The following is a 25629-nucleotide window of genomic DNA, read 5'->3' on the forward strand; positions in this document are numbered from 1 at the left end:
CATCTGTATCTATATGCTGGCTATGAGGATATTACTACCCTTAACTGAGTCTTCCAAATTCACATTTTTTTTTTTTTTGAATTGGAGGACAACTGTGTTACAAGATTGTGTTGGCTTCTGCCATACAGCAGCGTGAGTCAGTGCACATAGGGCCCCTTCCTCCCGAATCGTCCCCACCCCTGCCGCATCCTACCCTCTAGGTTGTCATGGAGCACTGAGTTGAGCCCCCTGTGCTGCACAGCAGCTTCCCCCTGGCTCTCTATATTATACCTGGTGACGTATGTACATCAGTGCCATTCTCTCAGGTCATCCCACCTGCTCCTTCCCCTGCTGTGTCCAGAGTCTGTTCTGTATGTCTGCATCTCTACTCCTGCCCTGCAAATAGGCTCATGAGTACCATTTTCCTAGATTCCACATATATGTGTTAATGTACAAAATTTGTTTTTCTCTTTCTGACTTCTGTCACTCTGTATAACAGACTCTAGGTTTATCCATCTCACTAGAATTGATTCAAATACATTCCTTTTTATGGCTCAGTAATATTCCATTATATATCTGTGTATATCTTTATCCATTCATCTGCCGACGGACATCTAGGTTGCTGCCATGTCCTGGCTATTGTAAATGGTACTGCTATGAATATTGGGATACATGTGTCTTTTTGAATTATGGTCGTTTGTTTTCCTGGTATTGAGCTGCATAAGCTGCTTGTATACCAAATTCACATCTGTTAATTTAACATGCAGATGAATCTTTGCAAGAGACTTCTTTGAAAAGAACTGCTCACAGCAGTGCAGAAAGTCAAACATGACTGCAATCTTGATGTATTCCTCTTCTTGTCAAGAAGACTATCAAGACTAGAGCAGAATCATGGACTTATTACTGAGGGCAGTCTTTGTGGCTGTCAGCACATGGGTTTACTTCTTAAGTTTCATGTGCACAAATGTGTGTGTTTAACGTGTTTTAGACGTCGTGTGTGGCAAATGAGTTCTGGTTCCTTTGCCTTCAGATCACTCACAAAATTCTAAAATACGCCTTGCTGAAGGCAGGTCTCTCTTACTGATTAGATTACAGGGGAAGCTCACGTTGATCTTGTCTTTGGGAAGAAAAGGAAAGTGTGGGTCTTGTTTGGCCCTTAAAGTCTCATGGGTACAGCATGAAGTCAGGTCCCTAGGGGTGAAGTTCTTTCTACGTGTTTGAGTTTTTCTTCCTCCTTCTATTCTTAACTTGAAGCTATGTCAGCATATTCCTAGCTGAGCTCTCTCAGTAATCAGCTAGATCATTGTAGCCAGATTCAAGCACTTCTCACAACTCTTGAAATTGGAGACTCATTCTCCGTGGTTGAGTGACAGGGATGCTCCAGGCTTCTGGCAGCTCTCTTGTTTAGGCTTCCTGGCTTTAAGGAATGGTACTATGTCATCTAGTCGGCTTACCCATATCAAGACCAGGATAATCCGGGGGTTTCTTGGTAAAAGCATTTGGTCCCTCTGAGGTCCAGTTCGTTGGAGACCATCAGTGTTTCTAACTGGCCAGCCCCCAGATTCTATGAATGGTGGGAAGGACTGTCTTGAAGACACTCTCCCATTGGGTGCTATCCTGCATGACAAGCAGCAAATCAAAGCTTTCCAGACAGTGCAGCAGCTGTGCCTTCATCTTGCTCATGAAGGGTCTCCTGTCCCTTCAAAAGCTGAAGGAAAGGGCAGTGTTAGTAACAGTCTCTCAGGGATGTATCAGTATCCTCAGACACATCATTAGTTCAATTTGACCCTGTTCTTGCAGTTGATTTGACTCACTCACATGGTTCAGGCTTCCATAGAGCAGAAGTATGTTCTCAGCATGAAGTCAGCAAAAAATAGCATGTACTAGGATATTCAGATAATATGGATTCCCTGATCTCAAGGACTGACAGACTCAGGGTCAGTTTCAAAAATGAGTAACTGTGGACTTTCCTGGTGGTCCAGTGCATAAGACTCCGTGCTTCCAAGGCAGGGCATGCAGGTTCCATCCATGGATGTGGACCTGGGATCCCACATGCCTGGAGGTGCAGACAAAAAGAAATTAATAAACAAACATGGGACCAACTTTGATGCCCACTGGGGGGCAGTTCACAAACCCCACAGAAGCTGGTGCTTCAGCCAATGGGCAAAAGAAAATTAGCCATTTGGAAAAAGAGAAGTGGAAAGCGATGGTATTCCAGGCAAGGGAAGCAGAACATGAAGAGAGACGGGGGGATGAAAACATAACTCACAGCTGGAGGACTGCACATGGTGTGAGTGGGATGCGGAATGCGGGAGGTGGGGAGGGAGAGGTCCAGATGACCAGGCTTAGACCCTGAGTGAGCACTGCGGAGTCCCAGCCTGAGAACAGCATCATGTAGACACTACTCTTGTGACTGCAGAGAACCAAGTGGATCAAGGTAGACTCAAGGCAGGGGCTCCATGGCGATGAGGGGCAGAGTGATTGCAACAGCAGGTAAGAAGTGTGAGAAGCAGGAGGCCTGAACTGAAGCCATTGCGGTGAGCATGGAAAGAGGAGGATGGATGTGAGGGACACTCAGGAGGGAGAATCAGGAGGATTGAGTGAATTATGGGAGCTGGAAGAATCGTCACGCAGTCATGTCCGACTCTTTGCAACCTCATGGACTGTGACCCATCAGACTCTTCTGTCTATGGGATTCTCCAGGCAAGAATACTGGAGTGGGTAGCCATTCCCTTCTCCAGGGGTTCTTCCCAATGCAGGGATCAAACCTGGGTCTCTTGCATTGCAGACAGATTCTTTTACCATCTGATCCACCAGGGACAGATCCAAGCGTAATTCTCTGTCTTCTGTCTGGACCAGTAAGTGGAAGGGCGTATGTTTTGCTGCTCCTTAGATGGGCCCATGGGATGGGAAAGGTCACTAGGTCAGAAGGAACAGGCTGAGTTACAATACCCTTAGGGTTTCAAGCACAGGTGTGTCACTGCTCCTTATATGTGCAGTTATGGGGCCGAGGTTGATGTTTACCAGCTTCTCACGTCCCAAGAAATCATGTAAGTCACTTATTCCTCTTTCTGTCTGTGCCCACATCTAGGGCAGGCCCAAATCCTTTCTTACAAGATCACACACATGAGCACCCTATTTCCATTTCTCTTAATTATAGCTTTGCCCTTCCAGACTTTCTAGGCATTTCTCTTTTAGATTAAAATACTTGTGCATTATTATTTCAATTTCAAAGACTAACTACACCCTTTTCCCTCCTATTACTTTCTTGTTCTCACATTGTATTGTTCCCCCAGGCTTTGGAGAACTGCTTCAAGTTTATTAGGTGCATTAATCAGGTCTGTGAATATCCTGACAGTTTGCGCCAGAGCTTTGAAATGGAAGTGGGCTATTTGCTCCCCTGTCTGGAGGTTCCTTTCCCTACTTAGGTCAAATTAACTTTTATATGAGCTCAGCTATAGGGAATGAATGTCAGCAGATTCAAACCATAAACAAAAATTATGCCACAGGGCAAATGAAGTTTGGAATAGGGTTGACAAATGATCACCTCTTACAAATATTTGAGGATCCAATATTGATTCAAGGATGTTTGTAGGCACTGTGGAAAGAAACGTTAGGAAGATCATTTATTATCTTCTGTGCCTACCCCCCAGCACTCTGATAACTCCTGTCTTACCACTATTTCTGAACTATACTCTGTTAATAAATTAAACAGAATGTGGGCTTTTAGAATCTGCCTGATATATACTAACACCATGAAGCCAAGTTCACTTTCCACATTCACTCTAGTCAAGATAAAAGGTAGAACCAACATGTTCCAACAATCAGTCTTCAAAAGAATGTGCAGAAGGAACCTTCATGCTGGGTGATCTTTCCTGATGGCTCACTTGCCGTGAGGATGTTACCTTCCTTTCCTTCTAATTCTTTCTCCACTGCTCTCATAGAGGAGAAAGCTCCTTGTCTATACAGACAGAGGGCCCTCTTCAACTCTGAGAACTCCAGGCCCTTCTGAAGCCCTCGCTGGCTGGACAACAGTGAAGATACATGATGGTATTCAGTCTCAAGATGAAAATCCACCACCAAAGCATGCCAGCCAAAACTATTTAGATGGAACAAGCGGGAATCAAACATAGCAAGCATCAAAGTTAATCTGACACTAATTTAATGGTATGCATAACTGTTATTGTGTTGCATGGCAATTAGGCTTAAGTGGTGAGCAGTTCAGGTAAGTGACTTTAATTATGATTACTTTCCATCCGTCAAGTCAGATATTTCCAGGGACAGTTGAGAGAAGAGGCAGTTCGAGGAAAGTTTCTTGCATGTCATTATCTTCCCAAACAACACACACACGATTGCAAGAAATGGCCAATTCTCTAGTCATTCCTTTTCCCTCTCAACTTCTTTATATTGGACTCCACGATTCCTTATTCTAATTTTAGGGAAAGGTGGTGTTCACACTTAAGTCATGGTATCCCCAATATCTGGGGCTTCTCAGGTAGCACTAGTAGTAAAGAACCTGCCTGCCAATGCAGGTGACATAAGAGATGCAGTTTCGATCCCTTGGTTGGGAAGATCCCCTGGAGGAGGGCATGGCAACCCACTCCAGTATTCTTGCCTGGAGAATCCCATGGACTGAGAAGCCTGGCTGGCTACAGTCCATGAGGTTGCGTGGAGGAAGGCACAACTGAAGTGACTTAGCATGCACATATGCATCCCCAATATCTAGCTACCCCTCAAGCACACAGAAATAGGAAGACCTGAGACTGGGGATGGGAAGAAGGGATACAGGGAGGCTGGGGAAGGAAAACCAGAGGCTCCTTGAAGGTTGTTCTGGGTGCTCCTGACCCAGATGGGAACCTGTGAATGAGCAGTTCTTACATCAGAGAAGAGGTTCTGCCAGGAGTGTGGGTTGAAGGGGGCAGAACATAAAGGGGGTTCATGGGGTGAGGACCACGAGCAGCAGTGGGAGTCCTGAGCATGGGGAGGAGAAGAGGAGGAAAGATGAGCTTGAACTGTGAAGTTGGATGTAGTGTTTACAGGAGTCAGTGGTTCTCCACCCAGAGGCACTGCTTCCTGAAGGTGGTGCAGGCCGTTAGCTGAACCTCACCACAGAGAAGGAAGCCAGCCCGGGGAATCTGAAAATTGCTGTTACCTGCTATTTACAATAGCCAGGACATGGAAGCAACCTAGATGTCCATCAACAGATGGATGGTAAAGAAGCTATGGTACATATAAGTGTTAGTCGCTCAGTTGTGTCCGACTCTTTGTGAACCCATGGACTGTAGCCTGCCAGGCTCTTCTATCCATGGAATTCTCCAGGCAAGAATACTGGAGTGGGTAGCTGTTCCCTTCCCCAGGGGATCTTCCTGACCCAGGGATCAAACCCACGCCTCTTGTGTCTCCTGCTTTGCAGGCAGATTCTTTACCACCTGAGCCCCCAGGGAAGCCCCAATGGAATATTCAGTTCAGTTCAGTTCAGTTCAGTCGCTCAGTCATGTCCGACTCTTTGCGACCCCATGCATCGCAGCACGCCAGGCCTCTCTGTCCATCACCAACTGCCGGAGTTCACTCAGACTCATGTCCATCGAGTCAGTGATGCCATCCAGCCATCTCATTCTCTGTCATCCCCTTCTCCTCCTGCCCCCAATCCTTCCCAGCCTCAGAGTCTTTTCTAATGAGTCAACTCTTCCCATGAGGTGGCCAAAGTACTGGAGTTCTATTACTCAGCCATAAAAAGGAATGCATTTGAGTCAGTTCTGGTGAGGTCAGTGAACCTAGAGTCTGTTATAAAGTGGAATAAGTCAGAAAGAGAAAAACAAAAATGTTGTATATTAACGCGTATATATGGAATCTAGGAAAATGGTACTGATGAACCTATTTGCAAGGCAGGAATAGAGACTCAGACATAGAGAATAGATTGATGGACACAGTCAGGGAAGGAGAGGGCGGGATGGATTGAGGGAGTAGCATTGAAATACATACATTACTGTGTGTAAAACAGACACCTCCTGGTGTGACCTCTGCCTTCACAGCCTCTGCAGTAACAGGACAATGCTCTTTTGTGTCAAGTGGGCTGGACACCAACAAGTGAAACAGAGTCTAAAGGGGGCTCAAACAAAGGGTTATTCCCCCACTGGACCTGGGGAGGTGAGGAGTATTTTTATTAGTATTTTATCTGTGTCTCGGATGTAGAGGGCTTCTCTGATGGTTCAGTGGGTAAAGGATCCGCCTGCAATGCAGGAGACACAGGAGATGTGGGTTCAGTCCCTTATTCTCTGGAGTAGGAAAGGGCAACCCACTGTAGTATTCTTGCCTGAAAAATCCCATGGACAGAGGAGCCTGATGGGCTACAGTCCAAAGCATTGCAAGGACTCGGACATGACTGAGCACAGATGGATGTAGAACACACCCAGACAGGACGTTCCTCTTGAGCCGTCCTTCCTCCTGCCGGTTATGCTCATCCCACTCTGACCTACCCTGATGATCTTTCCTTCGCAAGCTTTGCTGAAAGTCCCTGCTCTTTGCTAAAACACTTAAGGATTTAAAGGTTCAAGCTACCATGGCTCTGGTGATTCTAGGAGATGGTCCCTGAGTTTTCCACGGATAAAGGGGAAACATCATGTCTTGTCTTGCAGGTTTGATAGCATTGACCCTCATCAGACACTGGATGCCTGGCACCTGGAGACCCAGCAGATGGAGTCCACCATGGCCTCCATTTCCGCGTCCGCCAGCTTGTTTGAAGTCACCATCCCTGACTATAAGCAGCTGCGCCAGTGCAGGAAGGAGGTGTGCCAGCTGAAGGAGCTCTGGGACACGATTGAGATGGTGACTTCCAGCATCCATGCCTGGGAGACCACCAGGTGGAAGGATATCGACGTGGAGGCCATGGACTTGGAGTGCAAAAAGTTTGCCAGGAACATCCGGAACCTTGACAAGGAGGTCAGGGCCTGGGAGGCCTTCACAGGCCTGGAGAGCACTGTGCTGGACACTCTGACCTCCCTGAGGGCTGTGGCCGAGCTGCAGAACCCGGCCATCCGGGAGCGGCACTGGAGGCAGCTGATGCAGGCCACGGGCGTGACCTTCACCATGGATGAGGGCACCACCCTGGCCCACCTCCTGCAACTGCAGCTGCACCACTTTGAGGATGAGGTCCGGGGCATTGTGGACAGAGCCGTGAAAGAGCTGGGCATGGAGAAGGTGCTGAAGGAGCTGCAGACCACCTGGGCTGGCATGGAATTCCAGTACGAGCCCCACCCACGGACCTGTGTGCCCCTGCTGCAGTCCGACGAGGACCTCATCGAGGTTCTGGAGGATAACCAGGTCCAGCTTCAGAACCTGATGGTGTCCAAGCACATTGCCTTCTTCCTGGAGGACGTGTCAGGCTGGCAGAAGAAGCTGTCCACCGCCGACGCTGTCATCTCCATCTGGTATGACGTGCAGCGCACATGGTCTCACCTAGAAAGCATATTCATTGGATCTGAAGATATCCGGGCTCAGCTGCCCCAGGTACCTGCTACAGAAACCTGCTCCCTCTGTTCCCAACTCCCAGTCAAGGGACAATCCCCCAGCCCCTGCATCCTCTGCACCATTCCTTCTCTGCCTCCCTGCCTTGGCTTCACCCAGGGGCATCTCCAACAATCATAGACCTTCCAAAACACCAAAAGCCAGGCATAGGAAAAGAGAGAAGGTAAAATGCCTGCCAGTCAGCTTGTTCTTGGGCTTCCCTGGTGGCTCAGTGGTAGAGAATCCACCAGCCAAAGCAGCAGTCCCAGGAGACCTGGGTTCAATCCCTGGGTTGGGAAGATCCCCTGGAGGAGGAAATGGCAACCCACTCCAGTGTTCTTGCCTGGGAAATCCCATGGACAGAGGAGACTGGTGGGCTACAGTCCATGGGGTCTCAGAGTGGGACTCAACTAAACAACAACAAACAGTTTGTTCTTAGATGGGTAGGAAGAAGAAAGGAGAACCTGGTTTAAAAAACAAAAGAAGTGTACCGGAGAAAGGAGGTCAGAAATAGGAGCTGCTCTTGTGTTGCTCTACACTAATCACAGTGTGGGTACCGACTGGGAAGCCAGCATCATTTCCAGGCAAGCTGAGTTCCTTCTCTGCAATGAGCTATTCTGTAAACCTCCAGCCTGTGCCAGCAGGCTCAAACACTGGTCTTCAGCTGAGCACTAAATGAGGAATTTCTCTAAGACATGCATTCTTCTCATTACTACCTGTCTAATTTGTTTGCCCCTTCTCACTATCCTAATTAATGTGCCATTAATGTACCCCCTCTCTCAGTGGACTCTAATTCATTAAAAAAAAAAGATTTTTGCAGACTTATTCCATATCCCACTCCAGTATTCTGGCCTGGAAAATTCCATGGACAGAGGAGCCTGATGGGCTACAGTCCATGGGGTCTCAAAGAGTCGGACATGACTAAGCGAATAACACTTCCATATCCCTCAGCACAGTGAGTTCTTTGCTTGCAAATTAGTTTGATTCCAGAATGTCACATGTTGTCCAGACCTTGTTTCAGAGTTAAAGCACATTCTATCAAATCATATTTTTCCAGCTCATCCCACAAAAACACATTTAGTATAATGATGCAGATTAAAGTTTGTACATCTGCAGTGAAAAATAACAAAATAATTCCACTAAACTACTGTCGTGAAACAAAATCAAATAAGCCAGATTTTATTCATCTCCAATGCTGATGATTGAAGAAGGGCAAGTTTGATGAGAAGTGGGGGAGAATGTAGGTGGAAACTTTTGCAGGCATTTTAAAAGAGGCATTTGAGAATTTACAATACAAAATAATAAATAATTCATATCATTAACTTCTCAGGTTTATGTGTAAAATGTGTAAATACGTTTGTCTTCTTTGTAGTGACAATATGATAACAAAGACGACTCTGAAATACAACAAATCAGTCATCATGTTACACCCTAACTAGTAAATATTTTCATTCACTATGAATATTTTCCACCTTTTGTTCACATATATACATGTTTTTTCACAATTGCTCTCAGGGTAATTACAATTTTCCAGTCAGTTCTTCTCATTTCAAACATTTATGTCAGATATTTCTGATGTGTGTGCGTGCTCAGTCCCTCAGTAATGTTCTGACTGTTTGTGACCCTATGGACTGTAGCCTGCCAGGTTGCTTTGTCCATGGGGTTCTCCAGGCAAGAATACTGGAGTGGATTGCCATTTCCTACTCCAGGGAATATTCTTGAACCAGGGATTGAAGCTGTGTCTCTTACGTCGATTGTGTTGGCAGATGGATTCTTTACCACGGAGTCGCCTGGGAAGTCCCTCATTCCTGACCCTTCCTTCCTATTGACCTGTCTTATTTTTGGCTGTGCCGCGTCTTCACTGCTTGGCTTGAGCTTCCTCTAGTTGCTGTGCACAGGTTCCTCATTGTGGTGGCTTTGCCGGTTGCACAGTGTGGGCTCTAGACATTTGGGCTTCAGTAGTTGCGGCTCGCAGGCTTGGCTGCCCCGAGGCACGTGGAATCTTCCGGGACCAGGGTTGGAACCCGTGTCCCCTGCATTGGGAGGCAGACTTCTATCCCACTGCACCACCAGGAAAATCTTCTGACGATTCTATAATCTTAATAATATTTCATTTTTAACTGGTGAAAGATACCTCATTTAAGGAATCGTAATTTAAGTCTTGATAGGAGAGAGGCATGGATCACAGAGGTCCCAGCAGACTGGGGCCAGCAGCCCAGCCTTGAGTCCACCCTCTCAAGGACCTTAGGGAAGTTACTTGAACTCTCAGTGCTCTGGTTTTCTCATCTGTAAATTGGGACTAAGCCCAGTCCCTATATCCAGAAGTTCATTAAAGCTGAATGTTCAGCACATACTATTACGATTGTTGTTATGAAATCATAACCACACAAGCTCTCACCAGGTACCAGGTGTTGGGCTGAGGTGCTTTGCATTAGTATTGTCCCAGTCATTTCCACAACACTGTGAGAGTGTGTGTATTTGGGTAAAGTGATAATATTTAATTACTTTTGACATCACATGCTTCCCCAGTGACTCAGATGGTAAAGTGTCCACCTGCCAATGCAGGAGACGTGTTTGATCCCTGAGTCAAGAAGCTCCCTTGGAGAAGGGAATGGCTACCCACGCCAGTATTCTTGCCTGGAGGATGCCTTGGACATAGAAACCTGGCAGGCCACAGTCCTTGGGGTCACAGAGATTTGGACATGACTGAGCAGCTGACACTTTCACTTTCACTTTGACATCATAATAGCACCTTTGCTGCCAAAATGCTTACTTTGGTTATAGAAACTTTTGCTTGGGCCCAGAAAGCACATAGTATCCACCATCTGCCTGACTTAGGAATTATATAGTTTATGCCAACAGATCTCAAAGTGTGGTCTGATGACCTCTGGCAAGGGGTCCCTGAGACCTATCCAGGGGATCCTCAAGGTCAAAACTATCTTAATAATACTACTAAAATGGCATTTGCTGTTTTCACTCATTCTTCTATTAGCACACAGTGGAATTTTCCAGAGGCTACATGGTGTGATATCACAACACACTGGAAGCAGAAGCAGGGAAGAGAATCTGGCCGTCTTCTAAGTCAGACATTAAAGAGAATTGGCAAAAAAAAAAAAAAAGTGCAGTGATGCCACTTTTTCCTCTAAGTTATATTGTTTTGGCAAATATACTTATTTTGAATTAAAATATGTGTTATATTAACATAATGTGCTTATTACTGTAATTTTAAATGAATTGACAAATATTTTTTAATGTTTCTCAACTTAAGCTTCTATTGTAGAATATGCATTGATAGATGTAATAGTATTACCTAATAAACAAAAGCTCTTTGCACTCCCCAGTAAGTTTTACAAACATAAAGGGATTTTAAGACCAAAATGTATGAGAACCACTGATTCAAGCTAAAAGTATTTCCTCCTTTGAGCCTAATCTCTGTCATACAACCTAGAAGCAGTTTTCAAAACCAGGGTTGGTACATGAGGGTAGCTTCTTGGAGTTGAAAGGAGTGGGGGTTAATTTTTTCCACACTTTACTTTGCAGGATTCTAAAAGATTTGAAGGCATCGACATAGACTTTAAAGCGTTAGCTTATGATGCTCGGAAAACTCCAAATGTAGTGGAAGCCACCAACAAGCCAGGTCTTTACGAAAAGCTGGAAGATCTTCAGAGCAGGTGACGGTTGGTGTGCAGCTGCCTTTGTAATAGAGAGGCTGTCTTTGTCTCTCAGGTCCTTCACCTTAGTTAACTGCCCGAGTGAGAGAGTAAGCACATGTGCCTGGTCGTGTACCTTGATTTGCCTGTGTGCTTGGGTAATATGGGATATTGTTAGAGGTGTTTATTCTGATTGAAATGTACTAGTAGGTGTGTATGCACATGCCCACAGATGTTCCATGTATACGTCACTCCTGAGGGTAATCCACAAGTCACACTCATTTGCATTTAGGTAGCGTCCACATGCCTCTGGATCCTGGCAAACCTAACAAGGAAATTCTCTGTGCCCTCAGGCTGTGCCTGTGTGAGAAGGCCCTGGCGGAGTACCTGGACACCAAAAGGCTTGCCTTCCCCAGGTTTTACTTCCTCTCCTCTTCTGATCTTCTAGACATTCTTTCCAACGGCACAGCCCCTCAACAGGTAAGCGGGAAAAGTGCTTGTAGAAAGTCAGAAGGATTGAGATGCTCCAGCAGGAGAGTTTCAAGTTCCCCATTATGCCCCAGTAAGCAATGTATCTATTTGATCTATGTTGCCATCAGCACAGTCCCTAACCTCATCTCTGGCTGCCTGCTTTTTTTATATGGACCATTTTTAAAGTCTTTACTGAATTTGTTATGATATCGCTTCTGTTTTACATTTTGGTTTCTTGGCCATGAGGCATGTGGGATCTCAGCTCCCTGACCAGGGGCTGAACCCACACCGCCTGCATTGGAAGGCAAAGTCTTAACCACTGGGCCGCCTGAGAAATCTCTACATGGTATTTCTATTCCGGTTATGTGGATAATGTTTTCCCTCTGATTCATCATATTTCCATAGGTTGAGATTATTATCTTCATCTATTCATACATTTTTGTACATATTTATACACTTTTTTCTCTCTTAGTCCTCTTTCTTGGCATTCTTCCATGTCCCTCAGATTTATCCACCATATTTAAGTTGTGTGTGTTTATTTGGTCCTTTTGTGTTGCTAACACTGTTAAAAACTACACTGCACCATTTGTTTTCTTTATTTTTCTACCTCTACCAATTCTTCTTATCTTCTACCTCAATTTTATAGAGTTCATGTTTCTTTCATTTAATTGAAAGCAAAACAAGGTGATGTTTTTTCATCACTACTTCTGTTTCCTGTATTAAGCTTCATATGTATATATATATGCTTTTACTCTATTTCTTGAGTCTGGCTTCCTCCTTCTTTTAAGTTGTGGGATAATTTCATGGGTCTTGTGTTAATTGTGTTTGTTGCTTTAATTCACTATTTGTTCTTGTATAAAGAAAAGTCTATCTCGATCATTTGTTCCAAGTCCCTCGGTGGGATCTCCTCCAGCACCTTCAGTTTAATTCAGTACTCTTAGAATTTCTCCCAGCATCTCATACACGAGAGAGCTCATTGCCATAAATGTAAGGGTTAAAACTCACAGTTCTCAGGAGGCCCCTGTATTTCAAAAAAAAAACTCTTCCCCGGGGCAGCTTCCTGTTTGTCATTTCTTCTTCACCTGCTGTTCTTCTCACCTCAGGACCACAGTGGGGTTCTCTCTGGCATCCTCCTAGGATTACTGCCCAAGGCGTCACTGCCTCCGTATCATGAGATGCCATGCTTGGGAGAAGCTCTGGCATAGCCAGGCTTTCGCCTGGTGTGAGTTTGCTGGCCCTTGCTCTGGACCCTCCAGAGGCTGGTCTCCTGCCTCAAAGTGGTTCCTACATCTGAGCGACTTCTTCCACAGGCCATGGTCGCCACTGATCCTCCAGATTTAGGCATGTTAGCAGCAGCAGCAGCAGCGGCAGCAGCAGCGGCAGCATTCACCTGTAGACTCTCCTGTGCCTACCCTCCTGCGGCACAGTAGTGTTTTCTTAGGAAGAGGGGGCTTATGAATTAGTTATTGCTCCAGTCTATTCCCATCCGTAGTAGACTAGGTAGAAATTAATCAAACCTTTGTGGCTTCATTGGTTTGTAGTTAACGCATGTTGCCCACTAGATCTATATTCCCTTTTATCCAGTCCTACTAAATCCCATCTTCACATCTTCATCATTCCCTAGCTTCCTTCTAAACGTTTGGTACCCAACATTTTAATGCTTGTCACAGGGTAGCCCTTTAAGCAATACGACAATAATAAGTAGCTTCTAAGCAATAATCATAAGTGACTTCCTGGACATGCTCTCCACTTATAGGTTCAACGCCACCTTTGCAAACTCTTTGACAATATGGCCAAGATGCAGTTCCAGCTAGACGCCAGTGAGAAGCCAACCAAGACCAGCCTTGGCATGTACAGCAAGGAAGGGGAATATGTGGCCTTCAGCGAGCCCTGTGACTGCAGTGGGCAGGTAACACATGCCTCGCTCTCTCAAGTGTCTGCAGTCAAGCGTCAGCCTTCAGAACGGCCTTTGTGACCTTGAACCAGAACTGCTGTCTGTGCCCGGGGACTGCCCAGTCCTCTGACTTGAACCGACATCGGAGCAGCTTCCAGCACCCACTTTCCTCTCCCTGGGACGGACACATGTCAATACCTATATATCTTCCTCACTCAAAGTCCTGTGCAGAGAGCAATAAAATGCACGTAAACAACTCCCTGAGTCAACAAGAAAATGGTTTGGAAATGATTAGCAACACCAGGAGACTTTAACATGACAAGCCCTGGAGCACCCCACTGGGGAATCTGGGTCACTGACACCTTCCCCGGGAGAAAATGACCTTTGAGATCAACCATAAACCTGAGCATTCACTTCTCTGTACACGTATACCTCCTACAGCCCTACCCCGTGGAGAGCCCACCACCACCCTGCTCCAGAAGCTACCAACTCCACATCTCTCCAGCATAGTTCAAGAAACCCAAAACATGACACCCTTCTCTCCTTAACCCTCCAGCCTTTCTTTCACCATCTTCACTAAAGTAGACAAGCCTGTCTTTGTTCATTATCCTACTGCATTTTTCTCCTTTGCTTCTTGTTTCTCTTCTCTTTCTTTCCCTTCCATTTTCTCTGTGCTGTTCTCAGTCATGTCCCACTCTTTGCAACCCCAAGGACTGCAGCCCGCCAGGCTTCTCTGTCCATGGGATTCCCAGGTAAGAATACTGGAGTGGGTTGCCATTTCCTACTCCAGGGGATCTTCCTGACACAGGGTTCCAACTCAAGTCTTTTGAGTCTCCTGCATTGGCAGGTGTATTCTTTACCATTAGTGCCACCTGGGAAGCCCCTGTTATCCTAAATATCCAAAGAAACATGGTCCCTGGGGTGCTAATCCAGTCCAGAGTAAAGCCTGGAGAAAAGATCTTCTTCAGAGTTCCACCTTCATCCAAATGCATCTTGGAAAGCAACTCTAGCATCTGAAAATAGACATTCTCAGTTTTATGAAAGGGACATTGGAGTTTGAGTCAAACCTTGGGTGTGCTTTCTGTAGACTCAGAAAACATTTAGTTGAAAAATATAATGCATATGCACCGTGGACAAGGTCATGAGAATCCACTGACTTATTTACACCCCTGGGTCAGGAAGATCCCTTGTAGTAGGAAATGGCAACCCACTCCAGTTTCCTTGCTTGGGAAATCCCATGGACAGAGGAGCCTGGTGGGCTGCAGTCTTCGGGGTCGTAGTCAGACACGACTGAGCATGCAAGCACAATCCAGATGAAGATTTCCCCCTGATCTCTGGTCAGCAGTCTTGTCTTCCCTAAACCTGCTCCTCTGCTCTGTGGGTTCCAGTGGGCACACACCCCGCCGCCACCCCCATTGTTAATTGAGCCTCGGTCTCAACTACCATTGCCCTGCGTTGCATAAATGAATGGTTTCCCTGTGCCTTCTGGCAACCATTTTGTGTTGCACATCTTGCCTGGGCTCATCTTCCTCACTGCCTCCATCTGAGTGGAAGAAAACGTGTATCACTGAGCACATCTTCTTAGGAACCCCGAGTCTAACCCCAAGTTCTTCTTCCAGGTAGAAATATGGCTGAACCACGTGCTGGCTCACATGAAGGCCACGGTGAGGCATGAAATGACAGAAGGTATAACTGCCTATGAAGAAAAGCCCAGGGAACAGTGGCTCTTTGACTACCCAGCTCAGGTATCCTCTGATCCATCCTCACCCGCTCTCCTCCTCCATGGCCTCTGTCAGCCTCCTGGGGCTGCCAGGCTCACCCATGCTTCAGGGTCAGGAGAGGCTGGTCGGGAAGGGGTCAGCAGGAGGGACCAGGGAATTGTTAGCCACGATGCAATTCAGCAGTTGCCTTGGGGCATTAAGGGTTGTCCATTTTACTCCATTAGCTGCATACAGCAGGGAGAACACATAGACAATTCAACTCACTGAGCCAGCTCTCTTTTTATGTGCTAAGCCCTTTGCTGAGCACAGGAGACACCAGCAGGAAACAAGACAATGTAATCCCACCCTGATGGAGTTTACAGACTGGCGTGGTAGTCAGCTGCCTAAAGATGGGACCTGGTGTGATGGTAAAGGAAAGTCAGGGTCTCTGGGAGCTGGGTAATGTGGTCTGGGGATGACCCTCCTGAAGACATGATTCTAGGCTGAGGTTTGAAAGAGGAGTTGGCAGGTGAAAGATAGAGGGAAGAGCACCCAAGTGTGGGAAAGACTGTGGACAAAGGCTCAGATGCAAGGGAGAGTCTAATGTGTTCAAGGCATGAGCATGGTTGAAGCAGGAGTAACAGGTAGAAGGAGCAAGGGGCAGCAGATGGTTCAGGGGAGGAAACTGGAACATAGTCCTTATAGACCGTGCTTGGGAGTGATGTGATTCCAAGATAGATCTAAGTCCTTTCCCGGTATCTCAGGAGGGTAATAGAAGAAAGAGGGGGAGCTAGTGAGGTTACTTTTTAATGACCTTGGCTGCTATACACCACCCCTCCCTTCCCTCTTAATGTCTAGTATTGGGCTGGCTGAGAAGTCCGTTTGGGTTTTTCTATGACATCCTACGGAAAAACACAAACAAATTCTTTGGCCAACCCAATACTACTGGTGGTACATTTGGGGGTTACAGATATCTGGTGGTGATTGAAGCCATAGGTGTTAGGTAAGATTGTGTAGACCGAGCTGAGGCTGCAGATCAAACCCACGAGCGTCATCCAAAGGCTGCATAGGCACAGAGAAACCAGGGCAGCAGAATGAGAAACAGTCCCTTTCCTGATAGAAGGAAAGCCTGGCCATGGTAATCATGGAAACGAAAACAGAAGGCGTTGGTAGCAGGTAAGAGGTCAGTTATGCCACACACGTCTAGGAGATCAAGCAAAGTAAAGAGGCTAAGGAACATCCATGACCTTGGTGAGGCCATCTCAGTGAAGTGGTAGAGAAGAGATCACACCGCCGGTAGTTGAGAAGAGAGAAGTAGGCGGGACATGTTGACAGTGAGTGTAGACAGAGCAGAGAAATAAGCCAGTGCTGCAGAAGAGCAGGGGCCTCCCAGGTGGCGCCAGTGATAAAGAACCCACCTGCCAATGCAGGAGACATGGGTTCAGTCCCTTGTCAGGAAGATCCCCTGGAGAAGGAGAGGACAACCCAGTCCAGTATACTTGCCTGGGAAATCCCACGGACAGAGGAGCCTGGTGGGCTACAGGAGTCACAAGTACAATTGCACATCACATTCAGACCATTCTGACCAGATTACACTATAGGAGGAACCTCTAAAAAATCCAACATGTCTAAATCCAAAGGTAAAAAACAAACAAACAAACAAACAAAAAAAAACAGGTAAATTCAAGAATAGTACTTTTACTACAACAGAATTCTCTGCTTCACGAAGTGAATAATTCCCACCAGGATTCCTTGTTTGCCTGAGTCAGAATTTTGAGGCAAGAAAATGTGTTTCTTCCTGCATTCTGACAGATTCATCTAGAGCAGTGTCTCCTGAGCCAAGTGGGACCGCAGAGGATCAGTGTCTCTAAATCCTTCACCATGCAGAATCAAAATTATGCATTTTCCGTATTATATCTTCTGTTTTCAGCAAGCAGAAGAAAGGTTCATTTAAATCAATCACTGTTTCCATTTATTTATTTTGAATCTCTGAAGAATACAAATCAAAGCATTGTTTGTTTGCTCAGTCATGTCCAACTCTCTGCGACCCCATGGACCATAGCCCACCAGGCTCCTTTGTCCATGGGATTTTTTAGGCAAGAACACTGGAGTGGGTTGCCATTTCCTTCTCCAACAAATCAAAGTGACCACACTGAATTTCAGTGTCATCCTTCCTGACCTGCAAAGAGTAGACCTTTCCAAGTTAGAGACACAGATGTAAGAACGGCCATGTGGACACAGGGCAGGAAGGGGAGAGTGGGATGAATGGGGAGATGGGATTGACATGCATACACTACCATGTGTGAAATAGGTAGCTAGTGGGGAGCTGCTGCATAATACAGGGAGCTCGGCCCTGTGCCCTGTGATGACCGAGAGGGGCGGGATGTGGGGTCCAAGAGGGAGGAGACATATGTATACATAGAACTGATGATTCACTTCGTTGTACAGCAGAGACTAACAAGTGTTGTAAAGCAATCAGACTCCAATTTAAAGAAAGAGCAGGCTTTTCAAAGTTAAAAGTTTGAAGAGATGTTTAAAGATACAGTGTAAGTACTATGGGCAAGAAAAAAATCTGCCACACATAATCAGCAGTGGCTCACTCAACTAGAATACTTCAACTGTAAGGGTTTCCAGAAGAACAGAGCAAAAGACTGAGTATCATTGAGATGTCCACTCAAGACTTTGTTATCCTCCCAGGCACAGGAAAGGTGCTGTGAACTGGGAAGCAAAAACAGAAAGGTCAATGTAGCAATTTCTAAAAGCGACTAACATTGACCTGAATGAGCCTTTAGCTGTTCTCAACCAAATGGTACATTTTTCAAGAGCAGAAAGGACTCTCCCCACTTGTGTTGTACCCACTTTATATCTCCGAGGACTTAGAAGCACGTGTTCAACAGAACAGTGCTGGTTGAAGAGGGAGGGAAGGGATGTCCATCACCCACACAATTATATTCTCAGCCCCTGCTGTGTGAGAGTGGGCTGGTTTGAGAGACAGTCCTGGTAATGGCTTTCCTAAGCAACTCTTGGTACCATAGGTGGCCCTGACCTGTACCCAGATCTGGTGGACCACAGAGGTGGGCATGGCATTTGCAAGGCTGGAGGAAGGCTATGAGAATGCCATGAAGGACTATTACAAGAAGCAAGTGGCCCAGCTCAAAACCCTCATCACCATGCTCATTGGCCAGCTCTCCAAGGGGGACCGGCAGAAGATCATGACCATGTGCACCCTCGATGTCCATGCCCGGGATGTGGTGGCCAAGATGATTGCTCAGAAGGTGGGTCCCGGACTCTCGAGAGTACCACTCTTTGTGGGTAGCTATACCACAAGTACTGGGATTTGGAAGAAGCTCACATGTGGGCAAAACACAGGGGCCCCAAACTCTGCACCAGTCAGGGAACTGGGAGAGGATCAAGGTGGCTGCTCCTACCTTTAAACCCCAGCAAAACAGCATCATCCAAGTGGCTCGTGCTTTCTGTGCCATGCCGGGCAGCGTGCTGCTCTCCTGAATGGTGCACAACACCTGGCTCACCCCGAGCCCTGTGCATTCTGCAGCCATGGGGCCACCTCCTACCTGTTGAATCTTGTGATTTACCAACCTACTCTGCCTCTCCTTCTCTAGGTAGATAACGCCCAGGCCTTCCTCTGGCTGTCCCAGCTAAGGCACCGATGGGATGACGAGGCCAAACACTGCTTCGCCAACATCTGTGATGCCCAGTTTCTATACTCCTATGAGTACCTGGGAAATACCCCTCGCCTGGTGATCACGCCCTTGACAGACAGGTGAGCACTAGAAGGCTACACAGGCGCCTTCTGCTGTCTGGCTCTCACCATCCACGATCACTTGCTATTTGTCCACAAGGCTGCAGGGAGAGGGCCAGACTTGACCCAACAGATGCAAAATAAACTGAAATGGCATAGAACAGAACCCTGATCAGAGCAAACCCCAGAGCAAATCAGTGAGCCACGTGTGTCTGTTTGTTTTTCTTTATTTGGCTGTCTTGGGTCTTAGTTGTGGCATGCAGGATCTCTCATTGTGGTGCACAGATTCTCTAGTTTTGGCACACAGGCTCTGGAGCACATGGGCTCAGTGGTTATGCCAGGCAGACTAATAGTCACTGGAAATGCAGAGATCACTAAAACTTAAACTCCAGTTTTGTTGAGGGAAATAAGACGTGTAGATAAAAATTTCAGAAGTATAAGGGGAAGGATTTCCCTGGTGGTCAAGTGGTTGGGAGTCTGTGTTGTCAATGAAGGGGGCTCAGGTTTGACCCCTGATTGGGGAACTATGATGTTGCACGTTGCGCTGCACGACCAAGAAAAACAAAAGTTTAAAAAAATCGTGCCGAAGAAATGATGCTTTTGAACTATGGTGTTGGAGAAGACTCTTGAGAGTCCCTTGGACAGCAAGGTGATCAAACCAGTCAATCCTGAAGGAAATCAGTCCTGAATATTCATTTTAGGGACTGATGCCAAAGCTGAAGCTTTAATACTCTGCCACCTGATGATAAGAACTGACTCAATGGAAAAGACCCCAACGCTGGGAAAGATTGAAGGCGGGAGGAGAAGGGGATGACAGAGGATGAGATGGTTGGATGGCATCACTGACTCGATGGACATGAATTTGAACAAACTCAGGGAAACAGTGAAGGACAGGGAAGCCCGGCATGCTGGAGTCCGTGGGGTCACAAAGAGTTGGACATGACTGAGCAACTGGACTTACTGAAATAAATAGCACAGGGAAAATGTGCAAGGTCATAGTACAGAACAGGGCACAGAGCTATTCACTACAAACTTCCAAGTAAGTGACCTCTGAGCACAGAGAATCTCAACCACCGCAGGATGAAGAGGACCAGGAACACTGCAAGGAAGACAGTATCTGACCTGGACCCTGAAGGGTGTGTAGGACTCTAACAGGATTTCAGTTGGTTTTAGGATGACTGACAGGCTATGAGATTGTACAGAAAGCTGTGCACATGTCACCTTTCCTATTGAAAAGATACACTGTTGTTGTTCAGTCGCTCAGTCGTGTCTGACTCATTGTGACCCCATGGACTGCAGCATGACAGGCTCCCCTGTCCTCCACTGTTCCCTGGAGTTTGCTCAGATTCATGTCCATTGAATCGGTGATGCTATCTAACCAGCTCCTCTTCTGTTACCCCCTTCTCCTTTTGCCATGAGTTGGATCTATAGCATTCATTAATTGTTAAAGTGGTCTGAGATGCCCCAAAGTTGAAGAATTACTGATTAGCATGCTGGTTGGAATTTTGTGGGCAAAGATGTGGATATGGGAAAATTTAAAGCATGTTCTTAGAAGAGGGACTTTGGGGGAAGTAGTCAGGAACAAGCCTGGTAAGATGGGTAAGAGTCTAACTGTGAAATGTGAAAATCATATTCTTTATCCAGTAAGGAGTGATCAACTATTGAAACTTTTTCATCGGAAGAGTAAAAAGGATGAAAACTTGTAAAGATTCATCTGACAAAATAATGTGGGCAAAGGAGAGAGAGAACAGGGAGATTAGGTCATGATCCGTGGGAGAAATGGTATATTAATTCTGCAGAGATTTCTATAAATTCTGTTAAGTGCTGGTGCCCTTTCCCCTTATAATTCCACTGAACATTAAATCTCTTCTGCAAAAAGACCTGCATATGTGAGTGACTGGCTAACCCAGAATAAGCGACCTGTAGGTAATGAAGACACGGTCATAAATTGTGATGGTTAAAGTGGCCAAATAGAATCCGTGCCATCTTCTACTTAATTTTCTCTCTGCCTATTTTAAGTATTATCGCCTGTATTCTGGCTAAATCCTCAGATATATTTCCAAATAACAATTAGTGAACTTGTAATCACTCTGCTCGCTGAATGAATAGGGGTGTGGGAACTTCAAAGTCACTGGAGGTCCCAGCATCATCCATAGAGGAAGACCTCCTGGTCCATCTCCCCCCATGCTTTTCATTTTTGTAATTCATCTTCCACCCAGAGTCCCGCTCAAACCGCTCATTTGTTTACTCTTGCATCTCTCTGTTCATGGGAGCCTGTAGAGGTCACATCACTGTCTCCAGCTGCTCCCCACTGCATTTAGACTAAAATATGAATTCCTTGTGGAACATGGTAATTCCTGCCAACCACCCTGATGCCTCACAGCCTGCAGTCCAGCCACATTGGCCTCCTCTGTGTTCCTCGACCCCTTTAAGTTCATTTCAAGCTACAGCCGTGAATACGTGTGGTCCCTTCTGTCTGGCCTGATCGTCCCCATGCTTTCTGCTCCACTGTCATCCTCTCATCCTTTCTTGTTCTGCTCTTCGCTCTGAAGAGACCTTCCATGACCACTCTTTCTAAAAGACAACCTCTCCCACCTGTCCAACACAGACACACACACACACACACACACACATACCCGTACACACGCAAATAACATTAAGGATCCCCCCATTTATCCTCTCCCTAAGGGCTTCCCTAGTTGCTCAGCTGATAAAGAATCCACCTGCCATGCAGGAGATCCGCTTTGATTCCTGGGTCGGGAAGATCCACTGGAGAAGGGATAGACTACCCATTGCAGTATTCTTGGGCTTCCCTTGTGGCTCAGCTGGTAAAGAATCCACCTGCAATGCAGGAGACCTGGGTTTGATCCCTGGGTTGGGAAGATCCCCTGGAGAAGGGAACGGCTACCCACTCCAGTATTCTGGCCTGGAGAATTCCATGAACTATATAGTCCATGGAGTCACAAAGAGTCAGACCCTACTGAGTGACTTTCTCTTTCACTTTTCAACATCTCCCACATTCTGAAATGAACTTGCCTTCTGGCTTCTTGGCAATAGTCCCCTTTGGAATGTAAACTTTTTCCTCTCAAAGATCTTTGTCTGTCTCATCTGTTGCTATTTTCACCAATACCTAGTAGATGTTGAATTACTCTCTCTCAGTGAATGAACAATAGTTCATGGTTGAAAACCCAGGTCTTAAGAATGACAGAATTGGGAAGAGGGGATTGACTCAAACGAGGGGTCCACATGGCACTCCGTCTATGCCTTGGTTCCCAAAGCAGAAGCAGGCCCTATGCTCTCTCCTGCTCTCATCTGGGCACCCACCCTGCTCCCTGCCCCAGCTGAGGACAGAAGGCAGACAGCATCAACAGATTTCTCTGCAGCTGGAACAGTAAAGACAGCAGCAACTCTGAGGGTTCAGGTGTCTCAGGGGTTTTGCTAGGGCTTCACTGGGTCACGATCAGTTGGAGGGGCTCATTCGCTATGGGTACTGGGAAAAGCTTTTCCACCTGGAGTTTCATTCACAGGCGACCCTCTCACATGTCTTTGCCTTTGTGGTGATTCTCAGCAAGATACCTGTTCTAAACAGGAAGGGCATCCAGAAGGGTATTCTCTCTGACAGTGAGGGTTTTTTTTTTTTTTTTTGCCTGCCTTGGACTATGAGCTAATAGTTTGGGAATTTATATCACTCAGAGCAGAGAAATGAAGCTATTATATGTTTGAGCAACTTGATTAATGTCTGTCTCTCACTTTGGACTATATGTTCCACAAAAGCATTGACTTTGATTGGCTCACTGCTTCATGGTGCCTCAGGACTCAACATCATGTCCAGCAAATAACAGGCATTTGAGAAATATTCCTTGTGTAAAAGCAGTGAAATGATTTCTGAGACCTGGGTTGACGCATTCAGCTTCCCTTACCATTCAGAGTATTTCCTTCCTCTCCCCTGGCACATCAGACATTATTCCAAGCAATAAAAAGTACACGACTTTCCTTTTCCCTGGGTCTTCACATCTGCCCATGAGTTGAAGGCAATGATTGCTTCTTTTGGAGTTAGAGATCTTTAGTACTCTAATGCTGAATGCCTCCTAGAGGAACGGCATAAAGTTTGGACAATGAATTATTTTCAAAATACGCATTATTCCCTCTCCTATGAAAGAATGCAAATAGGAACTTAAAAGGAAGATTTGCTGCAAAAAACGGTGAATACTGTACAGAGCTTGACCTTGTTCTGCGCGTAAGATGCTCTTCTAGTGTGGATACTTATACGGCAAATTCCATTTTCTCACTGACTTCTATTATTACCTCAAGAAATGTCTTGGCCAGAAAAAACAAATTGGCCTCCACCCAGAAAATCTCATTTTAAAGAGCATTGAGTTTTTGCTAGTGTACCGCTTAAGTACATTTAATTCTCTCCTGCCAGAGGAATTAATCAAATGGACAATTGATCCGCACAGCCTCTGCACATTCATTAAAGGCACAACCACATTACTGTACGTCCGACTGATTATGCCTGTTTCTTCGGAAGGTCCCACTGCCTGGATGGGGCCAGAATGTATAAGTAGATACAATGGCTCAGCCGCTGTCCCAGGACTTGAACACAATGCTAAGTTGAAGGGCTAAATGGAGATCCTTTTTCATGCTGAACAAAAGCTGTTCTCCTAGGTTGTCTCTTCATCTTTGGAGGATCTCCTCCCGCTTCACTCCCCTTCCCTCACCTTCACACACAGCCCCCTACTGGAAGGATTGTCTTAGTCAACTGCTTATCCATTTGCAGAACCTCTTAATTTCTTAGGCACTAAGGCAAGTGGGCGAGATATAATTGATGCAAGAGTCTGAGGGTGATTTTCTGAATAGGCCACAATTACCAAAGTCATGGTCTTCCCAGATTGCACTAGTGGTAAAGAATCCATCTGCCAATGCAGGAGAAGCAAGAGACACAGTTTCCATCCCTGGGTCAGGAAGAACCCCTGGAGAAGGAAACGGCAACCCACTCCAGTATTCTTGCCTGGAAAATTTCATGGACAGAAGAGCCTGGCAGGCTACAGCCCGTGGGGTTGCAAAGAGTCAGACGCGACTGAGCACACACACCGTAGCAAAATGATACCCTCTGTTTTCAAGTTTTTATTGAAACATAGTTGATTTACAATGTACTATTAGTTTTGGGCATACAGCATAGTGATTCAGTGTTTTTATAGATGATACTCCATTTAAAGTTATTGTAAAATATTGGGGGTGGGGTGGAGGGAGGCTTAAGAGAGAGGGGATATATATACACATATAGCTGATTCATTTTGTTGTACAGCAGAAACTAACCCAACATCGTAAAGCAATTAGACTCCTATAAAGTAAATAAATAAACGCACTGTGCTTAGTCCCGCATTGCAGGCGGATTCTTTACCATCTGAGCCACCAGGGAAGCCCAGATAAATAAACGCATTTTTAAAAAGTTGTTATGCAGTATTGCTTCTATTTCCTTTGCTGCACATCGCATCCTTGCATCTTATCTATTTTGTACATACCAGAGAGACAAGTCTTAATCCCCTTCCACTGTATCATTCCTCTCTCCAACCCTCTTCCCACTGACATCTACTGGTTTGTTGTGTGTATCTGTCTGCTTTGTTATATTCATTCACTTTATGGTTTTGGATTCTACATATAAGTGAAAACGTACAGTATTTGTCTTTCTCTGTTTGACTTAATTTCACCCAGCATTATACCCTCCAGTGCCATCCATGCTGTTGCAAATGGCAGAATTTCATTTTTTTAAAAGCCTTTGCACCATGAAGGAAACCATCAGCAAAATGAAAAGACACTGACCTGAGTGGGGAAAGATGCTTATAACCATCCCCCTAGTCAAAGTTTTGAGTCTATCAAGTTGCCTCAGCCTATCTATTCTTACTCTGTTTCATTATGCTAATCCATCTATATGCTGTACTCTTTAAGGACTGCAGCTTTATTGTGAGTTCTAGTATTTTTATAGCAAGGTATCATCTATTTGCATTTTCCTTTTTTTTTTAAGCTCTCCCTTTGTTCTTTCAAATGAGCTTTAATCATTTTGTCAAGTCCCCAAATATAAATGATCAGGGTTTTAATTGGTGAACCTTAAAACCTTCAAATTAATTTTGAAAAAATGGCCTCACATCTTTTTAACATATGATCTATTTCTCTTTGTTCATACCTTTGTTAGGGGAAGCACACTGGCTGAAACCGCCCATCCTGGCCAGGCACCATAGTAACCATGTGCATGAGTTGTTTTATGACAGGAAGTCCTGATAAGGAACACAGAACTAATAAGCTACCACCAACCGAAAGAGTTCGGGAAAGGTGAAAAAGAGACACTCCATGTCTGACCACCTCCCAGAATCCTTCTGACTGGCCTCCATCTTGGCTGAACAAGGAGTGCACCACCAGGAAGGACTCTGAGTCAGAATGATTGGCTAAGGACAACCCGGAAACTGATCCCATCACCATAAAACCCAAGATTGTGAGTTGTGGCAGAGCAGTCCTCCTGGGTTCCCTTACCCTCCTGCTCTCTGCCCAGGCACCCTTTCCCAATAAAATCTCTCGCTTTGTCAGCGCATGTGTCTCCTCAGACAGTTCATTTCCGAGTGTTAGACAAGAGCCCAGTTTCGGGCCCTGGCAGGGGTCCCCCTTCCTGCAACACCTTCA

At 45.9% G+C, this 25629-nt stretch overlaps 1 protein-coding gene across 3 annotated transcripts in view; it reads left to right on the forward strand.

Moving 5' to 3' along the window:
• Window positions 1-25629, forward strand: part of DNAH9 (dynein axonemal heavy chain 9) — a 285514-nt gene that overhangs the window by 75528 nt on the left and 184357 nt on the right. For all 3 annotated transcript variants that reach the window (XM_027974876.2, XM_060394831.1, XM_042255676.2), the window contains exons 20-26: window positions 6615-7485; window positions 11023-11153; window positions 11486-11612; window positions 13360-13512; window positions 15117-15242; window positions 18233-18472; window positions 18818-18978. In XM_027974876.2, the coding sequence (XP_027830677.2) occupies window positions 6615-7485; window positions 11023-11153; window positions 11486-11612; window positions 13360-13512; window positions 15117-15242; window positions 18233-18472; window positions 18818-18978 (1809 nt within the window). The remainder of the gene's footprint in view (window positions 1-6614; window positions 7486-11022; window positions 11154-11485; window positions 11613-13359; window positions 13513-15116; window positions 15243-18232; window positions 18473-18817; window positions 18979-25629) is intronic.

The sequence above is a fragment of the Ovis aries genome, chromosome 11 (assembly GCF_016772045.2).
Source record: "Ovis aries strain OAR_USU_Benz2616 breed Rambouillet chromosome 11, ARS-UI_Ramb_v3.0, whole genome shotgun sequence".
NCBI classification, from domain to species: Eukaryota; Metazoa; Chordata; class Mammalia; order Artiodactyla; family Bovidae; genus Ovis; species Ovis aries.